At 38.0% G+C, this 22,371-nt stretch overlaps 1 protein-coding gene across 5 annotated transcripts in view; it reads right to left on the bottom strand.

The window, feature by feature from the left end:
- The window catches only part of Bili (FERM domain-containing protein 8 Bili), a 134,877-nt gene extending 114,664 nt beyond the window's left edge, over positions 1-20,213 (bottom strand). For 3 of the 5 annotated variants that reach the window (XM_083137939.1, XM_083137943.1, XM_083137941.1), the window contains exon 1: positions 20,137-20,195. In XM_083137939.1, coding sequence (XP_082994065.1) covers positions 20,137-20,178 — 42 coding nt within the window. In that variant the 5' untranslated portion in view covers positions 20,179-20,195. Of the gene's footprint in view, positions 1-20,136 lie in introns of all 5 variants that reach the window. The other 2 variants (XM_083137940.1, XM_083137942.1) reach the window with 2 other exon arrangements.
- Positions 20,214-22,371: the final 2,158 nt, after the last annotated feature.

Here is a 22,371-nt window from a genome sequence, read left to right as displayed (position 1 = left end):
CATAAATTATATATCGTCTGAATCTGTGATTCATTCTGCGTACAACGGTATATCTTTCATATCTCTAGGGCATTTAGTTTCTGAGCTATAGTCATTTCAAGGTACCGCTGCATTTTGAAGCTTGAATCAGTGGCGTGCCCACCATTCCTTTTGGGGGTACAACTCAAGTTACATTGGTCATACGACAATGATGCAAATATTTTTGTGTTCCTTACATGCCAGCGATAATTTCTATGTGCATTTTGAACTTTTCATATTCTTTTTTTCGGGGGGGCGGAGGGGGGCAAAACCCCATTTTTTAAAAAAAGTATTTTCAGGGGATTTCCCCCTTTCCCCCTCCATATATACGCCGAAGGTGCATAAGTTTCACATAGTCTGAATCTCTGGTTCATTCCGCGTACAACGGTATATCACTCATCTCTCTAGGGCAATTAGTCTCCGATCTACACTCATTTAATTGAAACTCTGCATTTTGCTCAAAATCAGCTCGGGACCAAGAGGCTTACTTGTGAAAATGGCCTTGGGACTCAAAAGGTTAACAGAAAGCTGGCTTCTGGGCAGCAAATGACACTTTTACATTAGATCTTGCCCTTTCTCGTTCAAGAGTGAGATTACTGATTCAGCTAAATTTGGGCTGAATCATATCATTTTACACTACCTTCCAGAAGTTTTCCCTAAGTTTCAATTTTGAGAAAGATAGTTATTTTTTCATGGTTGTTACTGGAAGAATCGGAAACAAACAGAAGGCGGTACAGGATACAGATAACACTGGAAGCTAGTGTAGAGTTATCAAGGAGAAGAAACTTTGCCAAATCACTTGATTTCAGATTTAAGCACATTCCTGAAATGTAGAACTTGTTCATAAAGTTCGGAAGACCGTTACAGAGGCAATAGCTGCATCTGAAGTTGTAGGAAGGAAGGGAGAACTGCTAATATTATCCATGCCCTTCTTCAGTTCAAAACAACGGAAGCATTTAAATGCCCCATACTTTGTTCCGTGGCAGTTTTATCATTAATATATTCAAATCGAGTAGGCTATGCAAGGTCACGAGACAGAAGAAAAGCCAAGACAAAGCACTTTTTATTCAAGAATAATGTTCAAACAATTTTTGTATTAATGTTTCACATGAGAAATGATAATTATTTTGACTTTTCGGGGCCCCTTAGGGTTAGAGCTCCCGCCTGCCTCTGATTTGACGTATTCATTCAAATTATAACGTTAAACTAGAATATAAAGCCAGATGAAATCAAAAGGTTTTAATTTCATTGCCAAAAAAATTAGCCTTTTCAATTTTTCTCACTTCCATTTATTAAGTTTTTTGTATCAACCCAGGGTAGTCGCCCACTTCACCCACCCCTTGCTACGCCAATGGTTCTACAACCTCAAGGCACCTGCACCTAGCAGAAATTCAAATATTTCCATGCGTAGGGAAATATAATGGCCATTGGCAACACTGACAGTAGTCCTCGCGTCTACCTGCAAGAACTACATTGAGTCTCATGGGTCTTCTTAGGATCTGGGTAAAGAAAAAGCCTGGCAGGCATCGAGACCTGTGTGCACAGCTTACACGATGTCGAACACCTGGGCTCGATGTGCTTGTTGCATATTATTGTAGGTGCGCCTCCTTGCAGATGGGTAATTTCCGGGTCTAAAATTGCATGCGCATATACAGAAAAACTGGTTATATACTCGTAAAAATATAAAATAATGCAAATGCTATAAATTAACCAGGTTATGTTACCTTCCCTTTCCTGCAAATAAGGTTTTAATTGTAACTATTGTGAATTATTTGTGTGCAATTAGCAAAATAGGTAACACAAGGTCATTTTTCAGAGAAATTTTAATAAGAAAACATTTTTTTGGTTAAGAAGATTACAAATTGTATTTTTCATTGAGAACAATAGTGCATGCCATTTGAGGCATTTTAGGCCTCCCTTGTAATCAAGGGGTCCCGGGTTCAATACCCGGTGGAGGCACATAGTTGTTCAGATACCACTTTAAACTGTAGGTCCAGTCCTGATTAGCTTTACTATGCACAAAGTGGATTAAAACACCAACTCAAACCAATTCAATTGAGGCATTTGTTCAAATGGGTGCAATCGAAAACATAATTCTTTGTGCCTGAATTACTTTAACTGACGATTTCCCTCAAAAGTGAATTTAGTTCAAAATAGTATTAATAGTTTGTGAAAATACAATGCACTTTTATGCATAAACTGTAATTATAAATTGCAATGCTAATGCAGTGTAATTGTGCACTGGAAGAAGAAAACTGAAATGAGTTCATGTTCAATGCATATATTATTGTTATTTTTTATTCTAAGCTGAACTCTTAAGTGACTATTTTAATGACTTCTTGATTTTACTAGCATAGTGCCTTTTCAAATGCCTATTTGTCTGTGTATTTGAGAAGTTTTTAGTGCCTATAAATTTGCACCCTATCCATTAACATGATACTAATAAACAATAGGGATGTGCCGAAGCTGATTACAGATGTATGAAAATCGGCCGAAATTGACACATCGGCATTGGTATCAGCAAAAATCCGATATTTAAACCGGTACAGATTATACTAGAGTTTTTACCTTCTAATAAGTTTTATATTCTAGTTTTGTAAGATTGATTGAAAATTTGGTTATGATTCATCATTATTGTAGAGGTTTTGTAATAAAATTATTGCAAACTCATTCAGAGGATCAACCTAACTATAAATCGGAAATAAAACAGTACATAGCTGAACCAGGATCTGCTGTTGCATTGGAAATTCAAACCTGAAGCAAGTCCTGAGAAAATACTTGGACATACCTGCTCCATCAGTATTCAGTGTTGCTCAACATATTTGAGATAAGAGAAGAAGTAGGTTACTTCCTGAAGTGTTTCCAAATCTCGTGTTTCTGAAGTTGAATCTGGCAGAACAGGAATTAATTTTGAATTTCAAAGAACTGCTTGTGTACTAATGTTTAATCTCTTGAGAATCCATGTTCTTCTTAAAGGTTCACATAACATTTTGTAGATGCAAATGTACATTCACACTCTTGAGAATATATATGTATATACATATGATATGCAAGAGAAATGTACATAGCAAATTTATTTTTGTCATGATGAAAATAACATTCCATTTCTGTTTAATCTTATGTATCGGAATCGGTTAAATATCGGCATCGGTATTGGTATTGGTTCCAATGGCCTGACCCCCCCCCCCCCTTTTAAAAATTTCAGTGACGTTCATAGTACTATGCACTTTTACAAGTCCAGCCCTCCCCCCATCTCCGACAAAAATCCTGAGTATGCCATTGGACATGGTTGCTACAAAGTCCAGAAGTTGTGGGGAACAACAGGGACCCAAATATAGGAAAGCTACTGAGCCCCGAGGCCCAAATCACCTCTAGCATTTCTCTCAACAACAATTGGTAAAAGCCGGGCTTTTTACCTGAAAGACAAAGACAGTTTCATATAATCGTAATTTCTTAATCATTCTCATAGTACATACAATCCATTGGAAAGCAGATGTAGCTTTCATAGTGGTAATGAGCTCTGTGATCGAATTCTGCTTTCGTGTAGGGAGATATGTCTATTTGACTTTACTCGCGTGGCCCAGACTCCAGCCTCACAGCCTCCACCTCGGACACTGGCCTCCAATGACCTCAGCCTCTGAACTCCATCTTGGCCTCCGAGCAAGGCTCTTGGAGGCCGAGGCTGGCAGTACTGCTCTGGCATTTTTGACCTTGTTGTGGTGTGAATTCTGCTGGAAAAAGCTCCATTTTCTTTTCATGCCATAATCATTCATGTAACTGAATTTCATGTATGAGCATGTTTGCTATGCTGAGAGTAATTATAAATTTTCGTTAGGTTCATAGCTTATATTTAATGGTGGTAGAATTTCCATGCATTTTTTGGCTTTGCTTACGTGCATACAATAACATTTCATTTCTTAAAGATTGATGCTGGTATACAATGGATTGGATGCCACATGGATCTGACATGATGTTCAAAGAATATTCTTCAACATGTCACTGAAGGATACCTGTAGACTGATTAGGCATGTACAGCGGGATTTATTTAAACTACCGGAAGGCGGGGAGTGAAGCTTCTCCTTCTCCTTCTCCAGACAGTTGTGTGGATGTCGCTAGGGACGAGCCTGGTCAGGTGGTTCTACCTGCCTGTTACGTCATATCGCACAGGCAGCTCAAGCTCCTGGCTATGGTTGACAGGAAAGAAAGTAAGCGATGATTCACATGAACGGCCCGTGACGCCTGCACATTTTGGTAAAAAACATATACTTGAGAGCCCATAATCGAATACAGATACTACATTTAGAGCACTTTCGATTTCCTTTCTGATTAAAAATTTAGAAGCGACTGCGAAATAGTGAGTGTCGTAGCACAACTGGCCAGGCTCCGCGAGTTTTGAAACTCATAGATGCTTGAAGTTTTTTTATAACGCATTTTTGTTATTTCGCCACGCTCTCTGTCATTTTTAATCAATCACGGCGATTAGGGTGAGTAATTATTTGAAAATACACTCACAGAGAACACTCATGCCAGGATTCGAAACAGGGAACTTCGGTGTGTGACTGCGTCAACCAATTAACACACTAGATCACCTATCCGTATGGCATATATGTGTATATTTATAAAACTGGCTGGCGTGTAAAAAAAGCATGAAAATGATACATTTACTTGTATTTTAGTTTTCCCCTTAATTTTCGTCCACATACGAATTAGACAATAGTGAGTTTCTCAATTTCAAATCTTCGCCCCCCCCCCCACTCCCAACCAATCTATTAATTTTTGAGAAATTAGAATTACACTAACACAGAATATTTACCTAGTATTCTTGATATATGCCCACCTGAAAATATTTCTTTATTTGAAAGATTTATTTCGATCTGCGCAGTGTTTTGAGGAGAAGGATCGAGAAATTATTCAAACTGGTAAAACAATTTGAAATTATAACTTCACTCTTAAGTAATCGTGTTTCCAAAAGGACTACAAAAGTAGTGATTGCTGCAAAACACACACACACAAACGAAAAGGGGATACGATTGATTTACTAAAATAATGAAACAAGTCTGTGTTAGGTGATTGGATATGAATTTGTTGATTTGCATTATTTCATAAGTCAAAACAATGAACTGAAAACGTAGCTAAGATAATGGTAGTGAATTTTTATTCATGAAGATCTAAGCTACAGTTTTGTTAATATTTTCGATATTATTAACAATGCTATTCTCCCGGGGAAGAATATGAACATCTCAATATCATCAGACTATATTTCCACCTCCTTAGCTGAAATTGATCTCCTGGGGAGGGAACCACTGTAGTAGGCAACTTTTCTGTGCTCTTATATTACGTAAGACACCGTGTCACAGAGTAAATGTGCCCTAAACTAACATGCCGAGTCATAAATTAGTTTACAGTAGTGGGTGAAAAATAATGAATATGAATGTTTTAAACACTTCTATACTTCGCAAGTATTTATATATTGTAAATTGCGTTAACTTCTATATATTTAGCTAATGTATTCGTGCTCTTTAGCTATGTTTATATAAATCGTTGGTTCAAATGTAGCAGTCGACATACAGTGGCGCCGCTATAGGAGAAAAGTAAAACTAGACAATCCCAGGGGAAAGTATGAAGGGTCAGAATATCCTCAACCTATTGGAACCAACCTCTCTTTTGACGTGAACTTGTTATTAATATAAAATTGTAGCCTTACGTAAGTCGGTGACTCATACAAAATACTGTACTTTGCCCCTATCTATTAGGACGGATTGAATGAATGAAAAATTACATTAATATTAATAATAATAATACACCAATATTGAAGAGACCTTTGTTACTTCTAAGTGATGCCGTATACAAGTGAGGTGACAAGGGGTCGAATGATCGGAATGTCGGAATGTGGCCGGTCAGTAGAAGATATCGCTATGGCTGTTGGCAAAGACCCATCTTGTGTTAAATATGGGATTAAAAGATATGAAGAGGAGGGTGAAGATGGTTTAAAAACTCGCAGAAAATCAGGCCCGAAACGAAAAACCACCATGGAACAAGATGCGGAAATATTAAATATGAATAGAATGAACCCATTTCTACCAGCATCAAAAATTTGTCAAGATCTGAACCTGCCATGCGCAGCATCAACTGTCCGGAGGCGTCTTCATTCGGCAGGTATTCACAGCCGAAAGCCAGCAAGGAAAGAAATGTTGACAACCTATCACAGAAATGAAAGAATTGGATTTGCTCTGGAATATATGAGTAAACCTGCAGAATTCTGGGACACAGTTATATGGAGTGACGAAAAGGTGTTCAGTTCAGATCAACTTGGTCAACTTACGGTGTGGCGACCAAAAAATACTCGTTACGTTCAACAACATGTTTTGGCGCAGAAAAGAAGTGGAAGGGTGAGTGCTGCATTTTGGGCCTGGATGAGCAGTGCAACTATGGGTGAATTGATAGAAATTTCTCCCAGAATGAATTCACAGGAGTATGTTTCAGTGTTAGAAGAATGTATGCTTCCTACTGTCCGTACAGTATACCCAGTTGAGGAGATGCCCATCATTAATTTTGTACACGACAATAGCAGTGTCCACACATCTCATGTAACCAAGCATTGGCTTTTAAGTCACCAGGAAATTTCAACTTTACAATGGCCACCAAAATCACCTGAACTAAATCCTATCGAGCACATCTGGTCGATGGTTGTAAGGGAGTGGGAACCACGGCAAGAACAGAGAAGAGAAGAGTTGGTTGCCCATGTTCAGGACGTGTGGAAGACCGTTCAAAACCGACCACGAATTTGTCAGAGACTAGTTCAGTCTGTTCCTAAGAGACTTAATGAGGTTATAGATTGTGAAGGATGGTGGACACATTATTAAATAATACACAATATTAGTGTAGAAAGCAAAGAAAAGTTCCTGTTGCAATTGTAATTTTCTATGTAAAGGGTGTGACTTAACTGAAATAGTAGTTTGTAGAATAATCTGTAATAATTATTTGGTGAATACGGGAAAGAATAGGAACAATACAAAAAAAAAGAAACTTGATGACAAAAACATGTTTCACTCTATTTGTACTGTGTTGATTTTGTATTTGCTTTATAATATTATGTTCGTAATTTTACTCATGAGTGAAACAGGAAAGACAGAGTGAGAAGCATTTGTGAATAGAATAAATAGGTTATAGTGCTAATAAATAAGATTTTAATTTATGGACTAAATTACAGACTACAGAAAAGTGTTCATTCTATATTTAAATACACTAACAAATATAAACCTACATTATCGTCTTATAATAAACACTTCCACTCCCGGTCTCTTGTAAAACATTGCAAAGGGTCCATTGGAAAAGATATCTTGGGTGCATCTAACACATGGGCATCTGGAGAATGGGTGGGGAGCAAACCGGTTTCTGCAACTACCTTGGAAAATGACATTTTAAATCAAAATAAAAGCTAGTTAATATTGTAACCGATAAACGAAATAAATATGCCACCAGAGTAATGAAAGTATAAAATACATGAACCAAATCAAAACTTCATGTTTTCATATTCTACTAGTTAATGCAAGTTCTACATGGATCCACGAGTTTTAAAAAATTGAATTATGAAGATTTTGATGTAACAAGTTACAAAGCACAAATATATGATTAAAATTTTGCTTTTAGTTTCAAAGATTTTTGTTAAACTAGCTGCGTAAAAGTTAATTACAAAATAAAATAACTACACATTTCAGTGTATTAAATATAACGGATTTTCATTCGTGTAGTGGCTCGAATAGAAGTTTGTCGTCCAAAGGCAATAATAATAATAGCTCAGTCATTAGGGCGTATAACTACCATGCAAAAGACCCGGGTATGATCCCGGCGGTGGTGAACCAGGATTTATTCCACCTGTTCAATCGGCTCCGGCACTTACCTAGCGTCGTATAAAGTGGACACCTGGAGGAAACTCTGTGAGGTAAAGGCGGCCAGTGGCGTGGTGCTGTTCACATCACCCACACCTTAGGCCGGGATCAAGAAAGTGTGGGGCCCTAACTCCACACTCCCTGTGCGCCTTAATCATGGCGTGGTGCAAAGCAAAGGGAGCATTTTACTTTTTAAAAGTTTTAAATAATAATAATAAATATAATAAAATGATAGTTTATTAGTTATAATGAAATCTATTATTGTTATAAATTACATCATTACATTTTATGTCATGGACTCATCACCTCTAATAAAATTCATGACGACTCCCATGCACGCCAAACGTATGAGCTAACATTTTGTTGCAGTAGGTTTAAATTCTGGCGTCGTGAAACACTGCAACTGATTTCTCTCATTCACAATACGCAACCGACCATTTGAAATATCTAGCAGCTATGACAATTTCCGCTCAGTCTTAGTGTTATCGTGTTCGCAAAATTAATGTTCCTCGCCAAAATTTCTTAATTGGAGCATTAAACAAAATCAACATATTATTACTTTTTTTAATGTAGCTCTACGATGGCGAAGATACGTTGCTCGAGAAAGATGTTTACATATTAGTTCTCAGCAATAAACTTACTGTCAAGTGTAGATAAACAGTTGCCTACATTACAATTTCAAAATGGAAATATTGTCCACGTAGACTTGCGCAATGTAATAAACTATTTTTTTGTATTTCGCCTCTAGCAAAGTTGCTGTGGCTCTTGGATTTTCTTATTGTAGATGGGTTTTGATTTGATTTGATTTAGTTTATTTTACTTCGCGTTTTGTGCCTCTTGGCTAATTTGCGAAGATGGGGATGAGTGATGAAATTGATGAATGGACATTCACAAACAACCAAGCCCGACCGGGATTCGAACCCAGGACCCTTGGCGTAGATGGGTTTTGATTATACACACGTTTAATGTATATTTTCCCACCTGTTTTAACTATTTATAATAAAGTATACGCGGTAAATAATGGAAGTTGACATGCGGTTCACATGTTGCAGCTAGGTCCTCCCCAGTGTAACAAAACGAAGGGGCTCCGACGTCTAGCCTCGATTAGCCTATTTGTGCACAAAGTTGACTTGAAACTAGGCTTGTCAACCCTCTCGGAATGACCGAGAGTCTCCTGGGACCGAACTCACTCTCCCGGTCTCTAGGACAAATTTTGTTTTCTCCCGGTATGACAAGATTGTGTATTATTACATTTTCATTATTATCATTTTTCTTTTTTCAATTGGTATTCACTAACAGAGTTAAGAGACTTGTTATTGCAAAAGAAACAATTAAACTTCAAAATATTATTTCGAAGGTTCATGAAAAATTAGTCCATATTTATCTGAGTGAGATGAAGGAGAGATAGAAAATTTAAACATATTGTTGCCCCATAGCGTTTACACCACAGGTGCAGAAAATGAAGATTTGATTTGATTTGATTTGATTTAGTTTGTTTTACTTCGCGTTTTGTGCCTCTTGGCTAATTTGCGAAGATGGGGATGAGTGATGAAATGATGAAATTGATGAATGGACATTCACAAACAACCAAAAAAAAAGGAAATACCCCCTACACGGAGGTATCCCCCACCATTCACTCTTTTTCTCACTTTTACACTTTTCACCACTCGGCCACAGGGTCGGGCAGAAAACGAAGAGAAAGGCATTGTCTCGAGACTTCCTTATTTCCCTGCACCCAATTTTGGTTCTTTATTCAGATTTAGTTCGTTATTGCACAGTGTGGTTATCAGTTCTTGTCATTACCAGTTTCAGATCGTGAGAAAAGAAAAGAAAGTATTACTACAATGCAATTCAATAATGCGTGGAATAGTTATTTCGATTGGTTAAAAGAGTCAGTTTGAAAAGGAATGTAGAGGCCCTATACGTGTAAGACTGTAGAGTATATTAATTTTGATCTGTTTAGTTACAAATTGTGGTTGCTCTGTTGCTTTGATAAAATTTTGTATTCCCAATAAAACAGGTTTCAAAATCCTGGGGGACGGGGTATTTCCCCCCACCAAACATTTTCGGGGGCGGGGAGAGTTTTTGTTACAACAAACAAGAGATAAGCAATTACTTTTAATTTGAACTATACTGTGCTAAGAATAATATCGAATACATACACAAATTAGTGTAGTTGTGAGTGTTCAATGTTTTTTCTCTCTCAAGAGATCATTAACAATTCTACTTCAATACACACAATAAAAGTAAAACAAGAATGCAAAACAATAATAACTATGAAATCTAATTGATTTATATGAACATAAAGCAAAAACTTAATAAAAACTTCCACATAATAAAACCACTTCAACTATTTCATAATTTATTAACATCTTTAACCAATTAGTAAATGACGTAGTTTGCTACATTATAATATCTGATATTTAAAAATAACAAATTTATTTATTTATGGATAATTAATAATACATTTTTAAGTTAGTAATTTATTTTTACTTTTAATAACATTATGAATATGTATATCGTATAATTTATATGTATGTTTGTGGGGAGGGGCGTTTGTAGATTAAGATCTTTCTCCCCCACCCCCAACAGTCTTATATGATTTCGCACCCTGCAATAGAAAGTCCACAGCTTACATTCAGGGCATTAATCTTCCATAACATTTTAATCTAAAGCGTTCAAAAGCTGCAAAGAAATCTCCCGGAATTTTATTTTTTTGAAGTTGGCAAGTCTACTGGAGGGTCAAATTCCTGTTACAGCTTCCTTCCTCTTCTCTTAGCAAATACTTGTAATAATAACTGGATTGAGCAGTCATTAAAGATTCCTTTCTCAACACGAAATATTTTGATTTTCCTTTGTGCTATACCAATGAACTATCAAGGCATATAAGCTGACATGGCATCAAAATGTGTTTTTCAGAGGATTCAAACTCACGATCTAAAGCCTTCCTGCTCTTCAAATATACATGTGCATTTTTCAGTGCTGCCATTAAAAGTAACAAACACGCAGGTGTTTATTTCGCTGTATACCTCCATCTATCTCTCCCCCTCCCCCCATTCAGCACGAGAAACCGGTTCTGCAAATGTTGTTCACCAGGTGGATGAAACCTTTCAACACAGACGTTACTTGGCTCGTACCCAGCGAACAACGTCCTACCTGTCTGGAAGGAGAGTTTCCCTCCCCACCGTCCGGCAATACAAAAGGATACCACTGTACATGGTCGTGATTGTAGTACATGATTCCTGTGCCCATAAAAGTATGTAGCAGAAAACACACATTTTCATGGTATGTATGTATACTTTTTAACGATAGTTTTCTTTCAGACAGGTTCAGGTTTACTTGGTTAGAAATGTTTGATATTTAATGGCGTTAATAATTTCATATTGTTAGGTTATCTAAGGTTTGATGCTGAGAGAAATTTTATGTTATTGTATGATTCACACCAATAGTGATTTTACATTTTTGTTAGGTTAGGAGCATTAAGTTATATGTTGTTGGCATTTGCACATATTTTTTATGATTTCTGAGTGCACAGCCGTTTCTCACTAATAAAAGATGGTGAAGATATCACAGGGTACAATAGATATCTTATGTGGAATGCATTATGGGACTAAATGTCTTGGTTATTTCGGGTCTCCATGCCTAGAAACAAATTTAAGGTTAAATAAAATATCAAAATGTATACATTGAAAGAAAATTCAACATAATTTTCAACAGTATTCTCCTGTAACTGGTCAATCATTTTATTCACTTCCACTTCCAAGGGGATATTTCTCGTTGTCCTAGTTCATATCAGTTACAAATTCCAGGATGAGTATATCTTCATGTCAGGGCTGCCCTTAGGGGTGTGTGATGCGTACCACCACACAGGGCCTCTCGCTTTGAGGGGCCTCATTCTTCAGAGATATTTATGTAGTATTATTGCATCTTTTATTCATTTGTTTTTTGTGCAAACACAATCACATTAGAACAGATGAAAGAAACAAAAAGGCACGTACATTAATGATACAGCTCTATCTGTAATCAACTATGGAAAAAGAAAATGGAAGTTTGAAATGGACACTACACACCGGTTGCGAAAAGATGTGAAAGGAAATTTTACGCAGTCTGTAGCACACTTTGTGACCCACTCGAACCTTCTACCGATTTCCTGTCATAAACTTTATTGTTCGAGAGGGTACAACACCGTCGTGATTCTTTGTGTGGAAGCCAAGATACACCAAATTTGACAGTGCACCGCCTCCACTCTCTTGGCTATGCTGAGAAAATATGACAAGCGGGTACACCCAGGCGGCAAACACCGGTCAAAGAACCTTGGGGTAGGCCATTACTGAAACACTTGTCCCAGTCAGCATATTCCTATTGGCATGGAACAAAATTGTTGCTAAAATTGAAATAAAGAACCGGAGATACTTTTATTTTTATTTCCTCAAACACCAGAAAAGGAATGTTTGCAGATTTGACCACGACTGCAATGTGCCGACAAGTTTCAAGCAAAAAGAATACTTTTTTGGTTTCAAGTCATAATGGTTTGATCCAGCAGTGAGTGCAGCTTTTATCTAAGTATTATATTCGCAGGTTATGTTAAAGTAATAATGATAATAAAAGTCAGCTAATAGCAGGTTGTCGAAATGAGCATCTTTCGTTTAAAATTAATCAAGTGGTATTTGAGAACTAAGGTCTATTTTTTAAGTCAAAATGCTCTCCCAGGGTGGTATTTAAAAGGGGGACAATCAGGAATCCCTCCCTGGTTTTTGCATCCCCTCTCTGATTGCTAATGTTTGGCTTGAGGGACTTTATATGTAATTTACATAAATATCCCGATACTTCAGGAGCAGTGCTTGAAATCTCCTCCCCCCTCAATATGAAATAAGAGTTGTTAAAGATTCAGGAACCCATAAATTTTAATGGGTTCTATAGGTTCCTCAACAGGACCAGAACCTTCTATCTTGTACAAAATAATTTTGGTCCAAGTTGCGTATTGTTTCATTGAAAAAAGGTTCCTGGACCGTATTTAAATTGATCCGGAAAAAAAAGGTTTCTGGGCCGTATTTAAATTGATTCAGGAAAAAAGTTCCTGCACCATATATAAATTGAACTGGATAAAAATATTCCTGGACCATATTTAAATTGATCTAGACAAAAGATTCCTAGACCGAATTGAAATACTTTACAGATAGAAAAGGTTCTTTAACGGTTCAGAACCCATTTACACTTGCTGATTTTCTCTCCTGGACCGAAATTGAATTTATTTAAAATTCCTGAACCTTTAACAACCCTGCTGGAAATATTTTAAAAACCACCAAACTCTCTCACCATAGTATATGATGTAAAAATTTCGGTGATGTGATTGACAACTTTGTTATGTAAAAGCAGCAATATAAATTGCATATGAGAGGTAATCTAGATTGTATTCTCTTCATTGTATTTGTGTTCTCTGAAGGAAATTCCTTCTACCATAGCATACTACATGAAATGTCCATAGTTTCAGAACATCAATGAGTAAAGTTCAGGACTCAAAATGGAAATTGTTAGAGGGATGGATGTTTTTAAACCTTGGGCGTAGCTGTGGAGATGCATTGTTCTTCGAGGGTGGTAGCGCCGAAAATGAGAACGGAACTATCAAAAAGTTAAGAAAAACTGTCGTCAAGTCCCTACATGCTGCTAAGTTTCGTCGGTGGTTTACGGGAAGTCTTTGTGATGAAGGGAGGGGGTGGAGTTTAAGTTCAATTTATGCACAGATGGGCTAATTGAGACTGTACCTACAAATTTAAAAATGGGATTCGACCGTTACAAGTATTGTTCCTGGAACCCTCGATTACAAGGGAAAGAGGTTACCACTACACAATCGTAAAGCAACTTAGGTGGGGGAATGGTAATAGTACCCCTTTCTACACCCTCAATTTCAGGCACATTTCAAATATTTTCGTGAAAATATTTAGTTCCTCATAACAAACAGTGTTTGCAAATAGCACGGAAGTTAATTTTTTATATCTACGTGCTACGAAACTTACATTTTTTATAAAATTAAAATTCCTTGCGTAACGTCAAAAAGGTTTTTCAGAACTTCTATGATGGCGGATGATGGATTCATGTCACAGGCGCAAGTCTTAAGATTTCAGATCATGGATTCACGTCACAGGCGCAAGTCTGATTTTTTCTTTTTCTTCTTATGATTGACTTGTGCAATGGGAACATTGACTTGTGCAATGGGAACATTTGTGATTGTGATATGTTATTTGTGTGATATATTGGCAGATTGGACACTTCAGACATTGGATTTCATTTATGCGACTTCAGAAATTGGAATTAATTATTTCTTTTTGGCAACTGCAGGCTGTAAAGGGGAGGGTTGTTTCTTCTAAATGACTTGTGGGATGGGATAATTTGCGACTTCTTATTTTTATGATGGGAAGGGAGTGGAGGGTGGTATTCTGTGGAAAAGGACAAGGACTTTCAACGTTGGATTTACTTCATTTTTTGACTTACAAATTTCACTTCGACCCACAATTCAGTGCCTGGCCTTGGTAAAAAGAGGTAAGTTACCTTCTTAGGTTTAATTTTAGCCTTCATTTTTGGTATCTTCATGTATCAATGCGGAAAACAGTGAGAAATAGTGTTGGGGGCAGGTGACTCCGGCCAATTTCTAACATGCCTTTAAAAGGGACTCTATAGATAAAGGAGGGGGCCGCGGTAGCGGGTGATAAGCCAATTACCCCTGGGGCGGAGACTAGAATTGGTGGGAAATTTGGACTCAACAATTTCAAACGACAAAATCTCAACTTTAAATGGCTGTACAGTCGTAAATACTTCTTTCCACGCTCCATTTTTTTTATTCAAAATTAGGATCACATAATCTTCATAAAGAAAAAAAAAATGAAAATTCGAGGGTGTACAATAGAGTACCCTACCCACAGTGGACGTTGGTTGTAGTGCAGAATTTTACGAGTCATTGAAGGTGTACATATTTTGGTCAAAATCTGATATTCCCCGGACACCTATAACTTCTTCGTTTTGTCAATTTTTGACATTTGTACTTACCTATCTGCTTCGCAGAACATTCTTCAAGGTGTATTCACGTTTTTCGTCCCGGAACCGGTGGGAAATTTAAACTAAAAAAATATTTTTGTTTGAAATTTTTGAGTCCAAATTTCCCACCGATTCCGGGCTCTGCCCCTGGGGTAATTGACATACCGCCTCCAACCGCTAACATGGCCCCGCCTCCTCTCTGCTCCGGCTCCCTGGCTTTATCTATAGAGTCCCTGTTAAAGGCATGTTAGACATTGGCCGGAGTCACCTGCCCCCAAACTTTTAAATTTGAAGAAATCCATTACATCACACAAAATACCTTCCAGATGTTAGACAATGCTACAGGAACTTATTACCGTAAGTAGTTTCTTCTGTAAAAATGAAGAAATCTGTCCGGGGAATATCAGATTAGTACCCATATTTTTCATATTTTAAAATTTGCATAATGTTAGGGCCTCACAAGTGTAGTTTACACAGGGCCTCGCGTTTGCTAACGGTGGTCCTGCTGTTGGCTAGTCTATTTACGTCCTTCCTTTGGTGGTAACCGATGGGAGTTAACAACACTGCATGCTTGTCTTTGTGTCCGCGTTGTGAATGTGTGTTAAAGAAGAACAGGTTCCAAAAACTTCTAGATAGTGTACAATACGTGCCAAATACGCTCAGTGATAATTCAGTGCATCGTTCAAAACCATGCTAGCAGACAGCCGGTGCTCCAGCATCTCTTAGGGTAAGTAAGTTTTTCTTTTTACACTTTCTGTCACTAACCATTCACGGGAACGAGGTATGCCTACAATGTTAGGTTAGGTTCCATTAGCACTCATTTCGTCCCTAAACATGTGCTTCATCTTCGAAAAATGTCCTCAGTACGTTCAATCACGCATATCTGGACAACATCGGTTTTTCTCGATCTTCTCCTCCAGGAAATTTTTCCTCGCCTTGGGATTTACTTTGTTGAATTCCTTATACAATAACCTTTCAAACGATATATGACACGTATTCCTTAGAAAAAGGACGTAAACTAGACTCTTACCCTGCTGTTCTCTGTGAAATGTACTAAATAAGATTCTCATTTGCGCGAAACATACCATTTCACATGTATGATGTAACAACATTCATCGCAGGAGGGCACAGAGGTTTAGGGTAATAACTAGGGCTAGGATTTTGATGAAATTGCATCTTTTTTTATGGTGAATAAGAAACCCAAATCTTTTAATATTTATATGTTTCATGTTGTGCTGAAACTTTTAAGCACTATTTGTTGGGGCATTCTTTTGCATTTTTTGCCATTATGGGTTGTAGAAGTCATTTTTTGGTCATTTTTTTTATTTTCTTAGTTTTCCAGAGCACTTGTACGCTGCGAGTGCATGGGCAGCATTAACGTGAAAGGATTAAGATGAATAAATATCCTATTTTTTTATATCTTCCCTAGACAATTTAAAATATATGAAACCGCAGCTACCTTCCATCCGTCTCAGAAGAAAATAAACAACACGAATATAACGATTTCCTTACAATGAAATTCAATTGTTAGAAGTTCAAAACAGCTCGCAATTTTGCCCCAGGAGAAGAAAGTCGTTGCCCTGCCTAATCTTATCTTCTAATCTGCTCAGACCAATTGTTGTGTTCCTTGAAAGTGAATGGATGGAATGTGTGATTTGGCCATTGTCGAAGTTCCTGTTTATTGCGAGAATTTACTTTGGTGCAGTGTTCATAGAGCAGGTTTTCGAAGCATTGGACAAGATGCCAAAAACCAAGCAAAGTACACAGTACAAATTAAAACAGTCTGTGTCCCAGTATGGTGAAAATACGTTCAGTACGGACGGATCAGTATTATTCTGTCAGCTTTGTGGTGTAAGAGTTTCTGCGGAAAAGAAATTCACATGTCAACCGCGAGAAACACAAGGCAGCTCTGAAGCAAATTCAAGATCAGAAGAGGACGGTGCAATTGTTAATGGGTGAGTGTTCCTCCAAATCCTCTGTTATTTCTGAAGAACTGTGCGACGCTTTTATTTCTGCTGACATTCCTCTAAGTAAACTAAATAATCCTAAACTTCGAGCATTTTTGGAAAAACATACTGGGAAATCGATACCAGATTCTTCCACGCTAAGGAAAAATTATGTCAAGAAATGCTACAACCAAACAATGGATCAAATTCGGCAGAAAATTCATGGTAAAAAAATATGGGTGTCAATTGACGAAAGTACCGACTCACTCGGACGGTACATTGCAAATGTAGTGATTGGTACGATGCAGGAATCCGAGTCTACTCAAGTGTTTCTAATAAATTGTGAATGTCTAGAAAAAGTGAATTATTCAACGATCAGCAAAGTTTTCAATAACGCGATGCAGTTATTGTGGCCCAACGGCATTCAATATGACAAGGTGTTGCTTTTCGTAACAGATGCGGCACCGTACATGGTTAAAGCAGGGAATTCTCTGAAAGGTCTGTACTCGAAAATGGTACATGTAACATGTCTTGCACATGCGTGTCACCGTATTGCTGAAGAACTGCGAAGTCACTTTCCTGATGTAGACCAACTGATTGCAAACATTAAGAAGATTTTCCTCAAGTCCCCATCACGAGTGTTAGCTTTAAGGTCTCATGCACCTGATGTGCCTTTGCCACCAGCTCCTATTCTTACTAGATGGGGTACATGGTTAGAGGTTTGTGGTTACTATTGTGAAAATTATAAAGTTGTGAAAGAAGTTGTAACCTCGTTCGACAGCAGTGAAGCATTGTGTATAAGACAAGCACAGAAACTCTTGGCTGATCCCGAAATGGAGGGAACATTATGCTATATAAAGTCCAACTTCGGCTTCCTACCTTCTGCCATAACTACACTCGAGACATCTGGAGCTACATTGGTTGATCAAGTTAATGTCCTTAACAAAGTTCAGGATAATTTGGAAGCAGTTCCAGGTACTGTTGGAATACAAGTGAGAGAAAAGATGCAGACAGTGCTAGAGAAAAATGCAGGATACACAATAATATGTTCTATTCGTGACGTATTATGTGGGAAAACGTTTTCATTGCCAGACTCTGAAACCGAATTAGAACCAAGTGACATTGTATGTTTAAATATGCCCCTATTACCTCTGCTGATGTTGAAAGGAGCTTTTCTATGTATAAAAGTGTGCTAGCTGACAATCGTCATTCATTTCTTTTAGAAAATTTACAGAAAATATTCATTACACACTGCAATTCAAAACTGAACAGTAACCTCTCATAATTTGTCAAAAGTTGCATACTAGAGTTGCCGTAATTTGAAGTGCAAATAAAATTTTACTTTGGAATTTTTAACGGTTTTTAGGTCATTTTTAAAGTCATTTTTTGGCAATTTTTAGGTCATAAATGCATCTTTTTAACCCTAGAACACTACCGTACGTAAAATTTACGTATGCTTCGTGCTCAATTCCCTCCCCTACCTCCCACATCGCACCCACCTACCCCTCCACCTATGGTATTCCTCGGGCATTCTGTCAGGTGCGTGGCAGCACTGTGGTAAGGAGGGCGGAAGAAGTGAACGTCTTTAGTTTGTGCGTTATGTGAGACTCTGTACGTCAATAATACGTAGCGATAGTAACACAAGAAAAATCTTGCACGTAATTTTGACGTGCATGTAGTAATAACGCCATTTGTATTCACGTAAGATTTGCGTGAATTTTTCTATAATATCTCATTTTTCTATAATATGATCAACATCGCAGCGATCAATGTATACATTATTCACACTCACAACTTCTACAACAATCAGGGCAACTCAGAAAAGATACTATTCCTTCTCACGAATTCAGTTCATGCTTCACCTCCATGAGAACTTGACCAAGATCTGGCAGGAGCAAAGGCTAATAAATCCGGGAGTGTCACAGGAGTTGAAAAAGTTAATTTTGAAGGTACTGGGGAAGGAAGAGACAAATACAGTACAGTAGCAGCCACATCACAAGGGAACAGAAAGTATTGCAGTTTCTGCAACTACAAGAAAAGGAGAATGACAACTAAGTACTGCTCCTGTGGGAAGCCAATTTCTGGAAAACTACCGTACGTAAAATTTACGTATGCTTTGCGCTCAAATCCCTCCCCTACCTCCCACCTCGAACCCACTCACCCCTCTGCCTAGCAGTCCCTCAAGTTGTTTGTCAGACATAAGGCAGCACTGTGGTAAGGAGGGTGCAAGCGCTGATCGCCTTGATTTCGTTTGTTATGTTGTGCACTGTACGTCAATTTTACGTAGCTGTGTAAAACGAGAAGTATCTTCCACGTAATTTTGACATTTGTAAATTCGATTTGGATACTTAGATTTTGAAAACAAAAGTTTAGGAGCATGCACTATTTTCTTGTAAGACTTTAAAATTACATTTGTTCCTTATTTACAGCGTTATGAATATTATTATTGTTTGCTTTCATTGTTCGAACTTTTCGCCTTCATTCTCAATGTACGAACGGGCTTGTCAAGCAAGACCTTCTCTTAAAATATTCTATGTTTAATAAAACCATGCTTATACATTTTAAAATGAAGAATAACATTCCAATATAAGGAAAAATAAACAAAATAATGTTCACAATAAATAGAAATTTGTTTTCATGATGTAGAGGTTGTTTTAAAAATAAATTTCTTCATGTACGTAAAATTTACGTAGCGGTAGTTATACTGTAATATTGGAACACGGTAGTGTTCTAGGGTTAAGGGCATTTTTTACGAATTTTTAGGTCATCAAAATCCTAGCCCTAGTAATAACAAATATAACGAAAAATAACATAAGGCAATTTAAACACTTAGATTCACACAGAGTCTACACGATGACATTCACAAGGTCTTAAACAAGGAAAAATTCTCCGCAACGTGAGACAGGAGTAAATAGCCTTTTCTGCCGACACGCCCACAATTTATTTAATAAACAAACAAGCAAACAGACATTCACAGATGTTTTACACAGACGCGTAAGGTTCTGAAGTAAATCTGGCCGCAACATTCCTAATCAATGATATGCACAATCTTCACACAGGCTTCAAAGAATAAGTCAATTACACAAGAATTTGCATTATCAGTCATATAAAGTGACATATAAGGCAGTTACAAAACCTAAATTTAAATACTTTGCAGGAGTTGATTTTGGTTTTCAAAGTTTGATAAGTTTCAAAGATCATGTGACCTACGTGCTTGTTACGTTACAACATATTTAGTTAACATATCTACTTACTTCATAATTATAATCCTCGTAGCTTCTTTCTCCTGTAGCCATGGATCAATGAACAATTTGCAGTCACGGACTACACTAGTAAACAAATGTCTGTTTTCTTCTTCTTCGTGTCGGGTGAAGAATCTTTGAGTGGGGGCAGTTCATTGTCAAATTTTCCCGGTGGCGGCGCCACTCCTGTTATGTCCTCCAAAGAATTTCGTTCGCTATTCAAACGTTATTTTCAAAGAAGAATTAAGAAGAAGTAAGAATTTCTCGTGTAAGTTGATGATAAAAATGGGTTTAGTAAAGCCTTAAGATTATGTAGTAAGTCATAAGTTTCCGAAAATGACATTCTCTTGAACCTAAGAATGAATATATTAAAGCGCAACGGCAGGGTAGCTCGAAGGAGCTAAATATAGTATGTTTATGCACTAAAAGTTACGTCATTTGAGTCGTCCCTAGCTGCCATGGGTCGATAATACAAAAATTTAGATTTTCGCACTACGTTTTATGTTTCTTTTTTTTTTTTCAGATTGCGACTATGTGTAAGTCAACGACGGAGAGACTTGCGTAAGCGCATGATATTTATTATTATACACTATACTATGTCCTATCCGATAACTTAATAAGGTGCATTGCAAAATGATAAGAACGGTATGGAATTTAACATATCGTGGGAACGAAAGTGATGCAAACTGACAGAGAGAGGAAAGCATGTTATCAGAAACGTGGTACTGTTCAGGGAGACGTGTATGTGTAACAGCAGGCAAGGTCGAAGCCAAAAGAGCGTTGCAAAATTATAAGAACGGATTGCGGTTACCCCAGTAGATGTCGTTGCCAGTGGCTACAGAGGGCGCTGTTGCAGCTAGCGTGTAGGTCGCGAGGTATTCATGCCCTGTTGAGGAGTACGACAGCATTGATGAATGTGCAGAATGGGCCGTCGAGCACGGTTGTCGGAACGTGAAAAGGGCCAGTCAGAACTAACCTATGTATTCGCAATGAACAAGGCTGTTCACGTGTTCAGCCATTGACTGTTACAAGGTTTGCTTTGTCACCCTAATGGGAAAACCCTCTACCGAGTGGCTGAATTATAGTAAATACTACTATACTGCTAGGGCATAATTCATCTCCAAGAAATGGAGCACAGATTTTTGCACTGGAAGTTGTAAGATACTTGTTTTACACAGTAACAAGTGAATTTTCTGTCGCTTCCGCGGCTCATGCTAAGTTGACGGGACGAGCAGAAGCCCCGCCTGCACGCATTTCTAAGTGATGACGTCAGAGGACCTCCTGTCTGTGGAGAGGACGTTTTCAAATCCGTGACGTAGTAGGTGAATTTCAGCGGTGTTTGAAGGCGTGTTTCTCGAGAACCGAAACAAATATCGCCGAGATATTTTGCACATCTCTTGTTTGTGTCATTTTCTGTAAAATGAATGGATTTAAAACATTGTTCATGTCAAAGTGTAAATGTCCATTTCTTAAAACTTGGAGACAAGTATGGAATGAATAAAACACCGGGAAGGCCGCGGAAATTGACGCCCCGACAGGAACGTGACGTCCTGAGGAAGCTGGCTGCTGGTGAAACATACCTCAGACAGTTGGCTCGTGATCCTCATATTCATGTGCATCAATCAACGTTATCACGGGCTGTGAAACACAGCAATCGTCTCCGATATCGCAAGGCCAAACGACAGCCACGACTCGCAGCACAACACAAGGAGCGTTGCCTCTCCCGGGCCAACATGCACACGCCGTGAAAGGAGGAACGAAGACGGGTAATTTTCAGTGATGAAAAGAAATTCAATTTGGATGGTCCCGATGGCTGGAGATACTATTGGCATGATCTCCGCAAAGAGGAAAAGATCTTCTCCAAGAGACAACAAGGAGTCTCTAATGGTGTGGGGTGGGTTTGGTTAATCATGGAAAAACGAATCTCGCCTTTCCCACAGGCCGTATGAATGCGCTCGGATACCAAAACGTCCTAACGGACAATCTATTGCAATTTCCCAATGGCATTGGTGGCGATCAGTGGCGTTTTCAGCAAGACAACGCCACTATACACACTGCTGACTCCACTATCTTCTGGTTTCTTAACAGGAATGTGCATGTCATTGATTGGCCTGAGATATCCCCTGACATTAACCCCATGGAAAACCTGTGGGGTGTTCTGTGCCGTTCAGTGTACGCCAATGGAACCCAGTACAACAACGTTCATGACTTGAGGAATGCTATCGTTGCTGCATGGGATGTCCTTGA

Source organism: Lepisma saccharinum, chromosome 16, assembly GCF_977018435.1.
Source record: "Lepisma saccharinum chromosome 16, izLepSacc3.1, whole genome shotgun sequence".
NCBI lineage: Eukaryota > Metazoa > Arthropoda > Insecta > Zygentoma > Lepismatidae > Lepisma > Lepisma saccharinum.
Note: the sequence above shows the minus strand (reverse complement) of the source record. Positions and strands in the feature narration are given on the sequence as shown.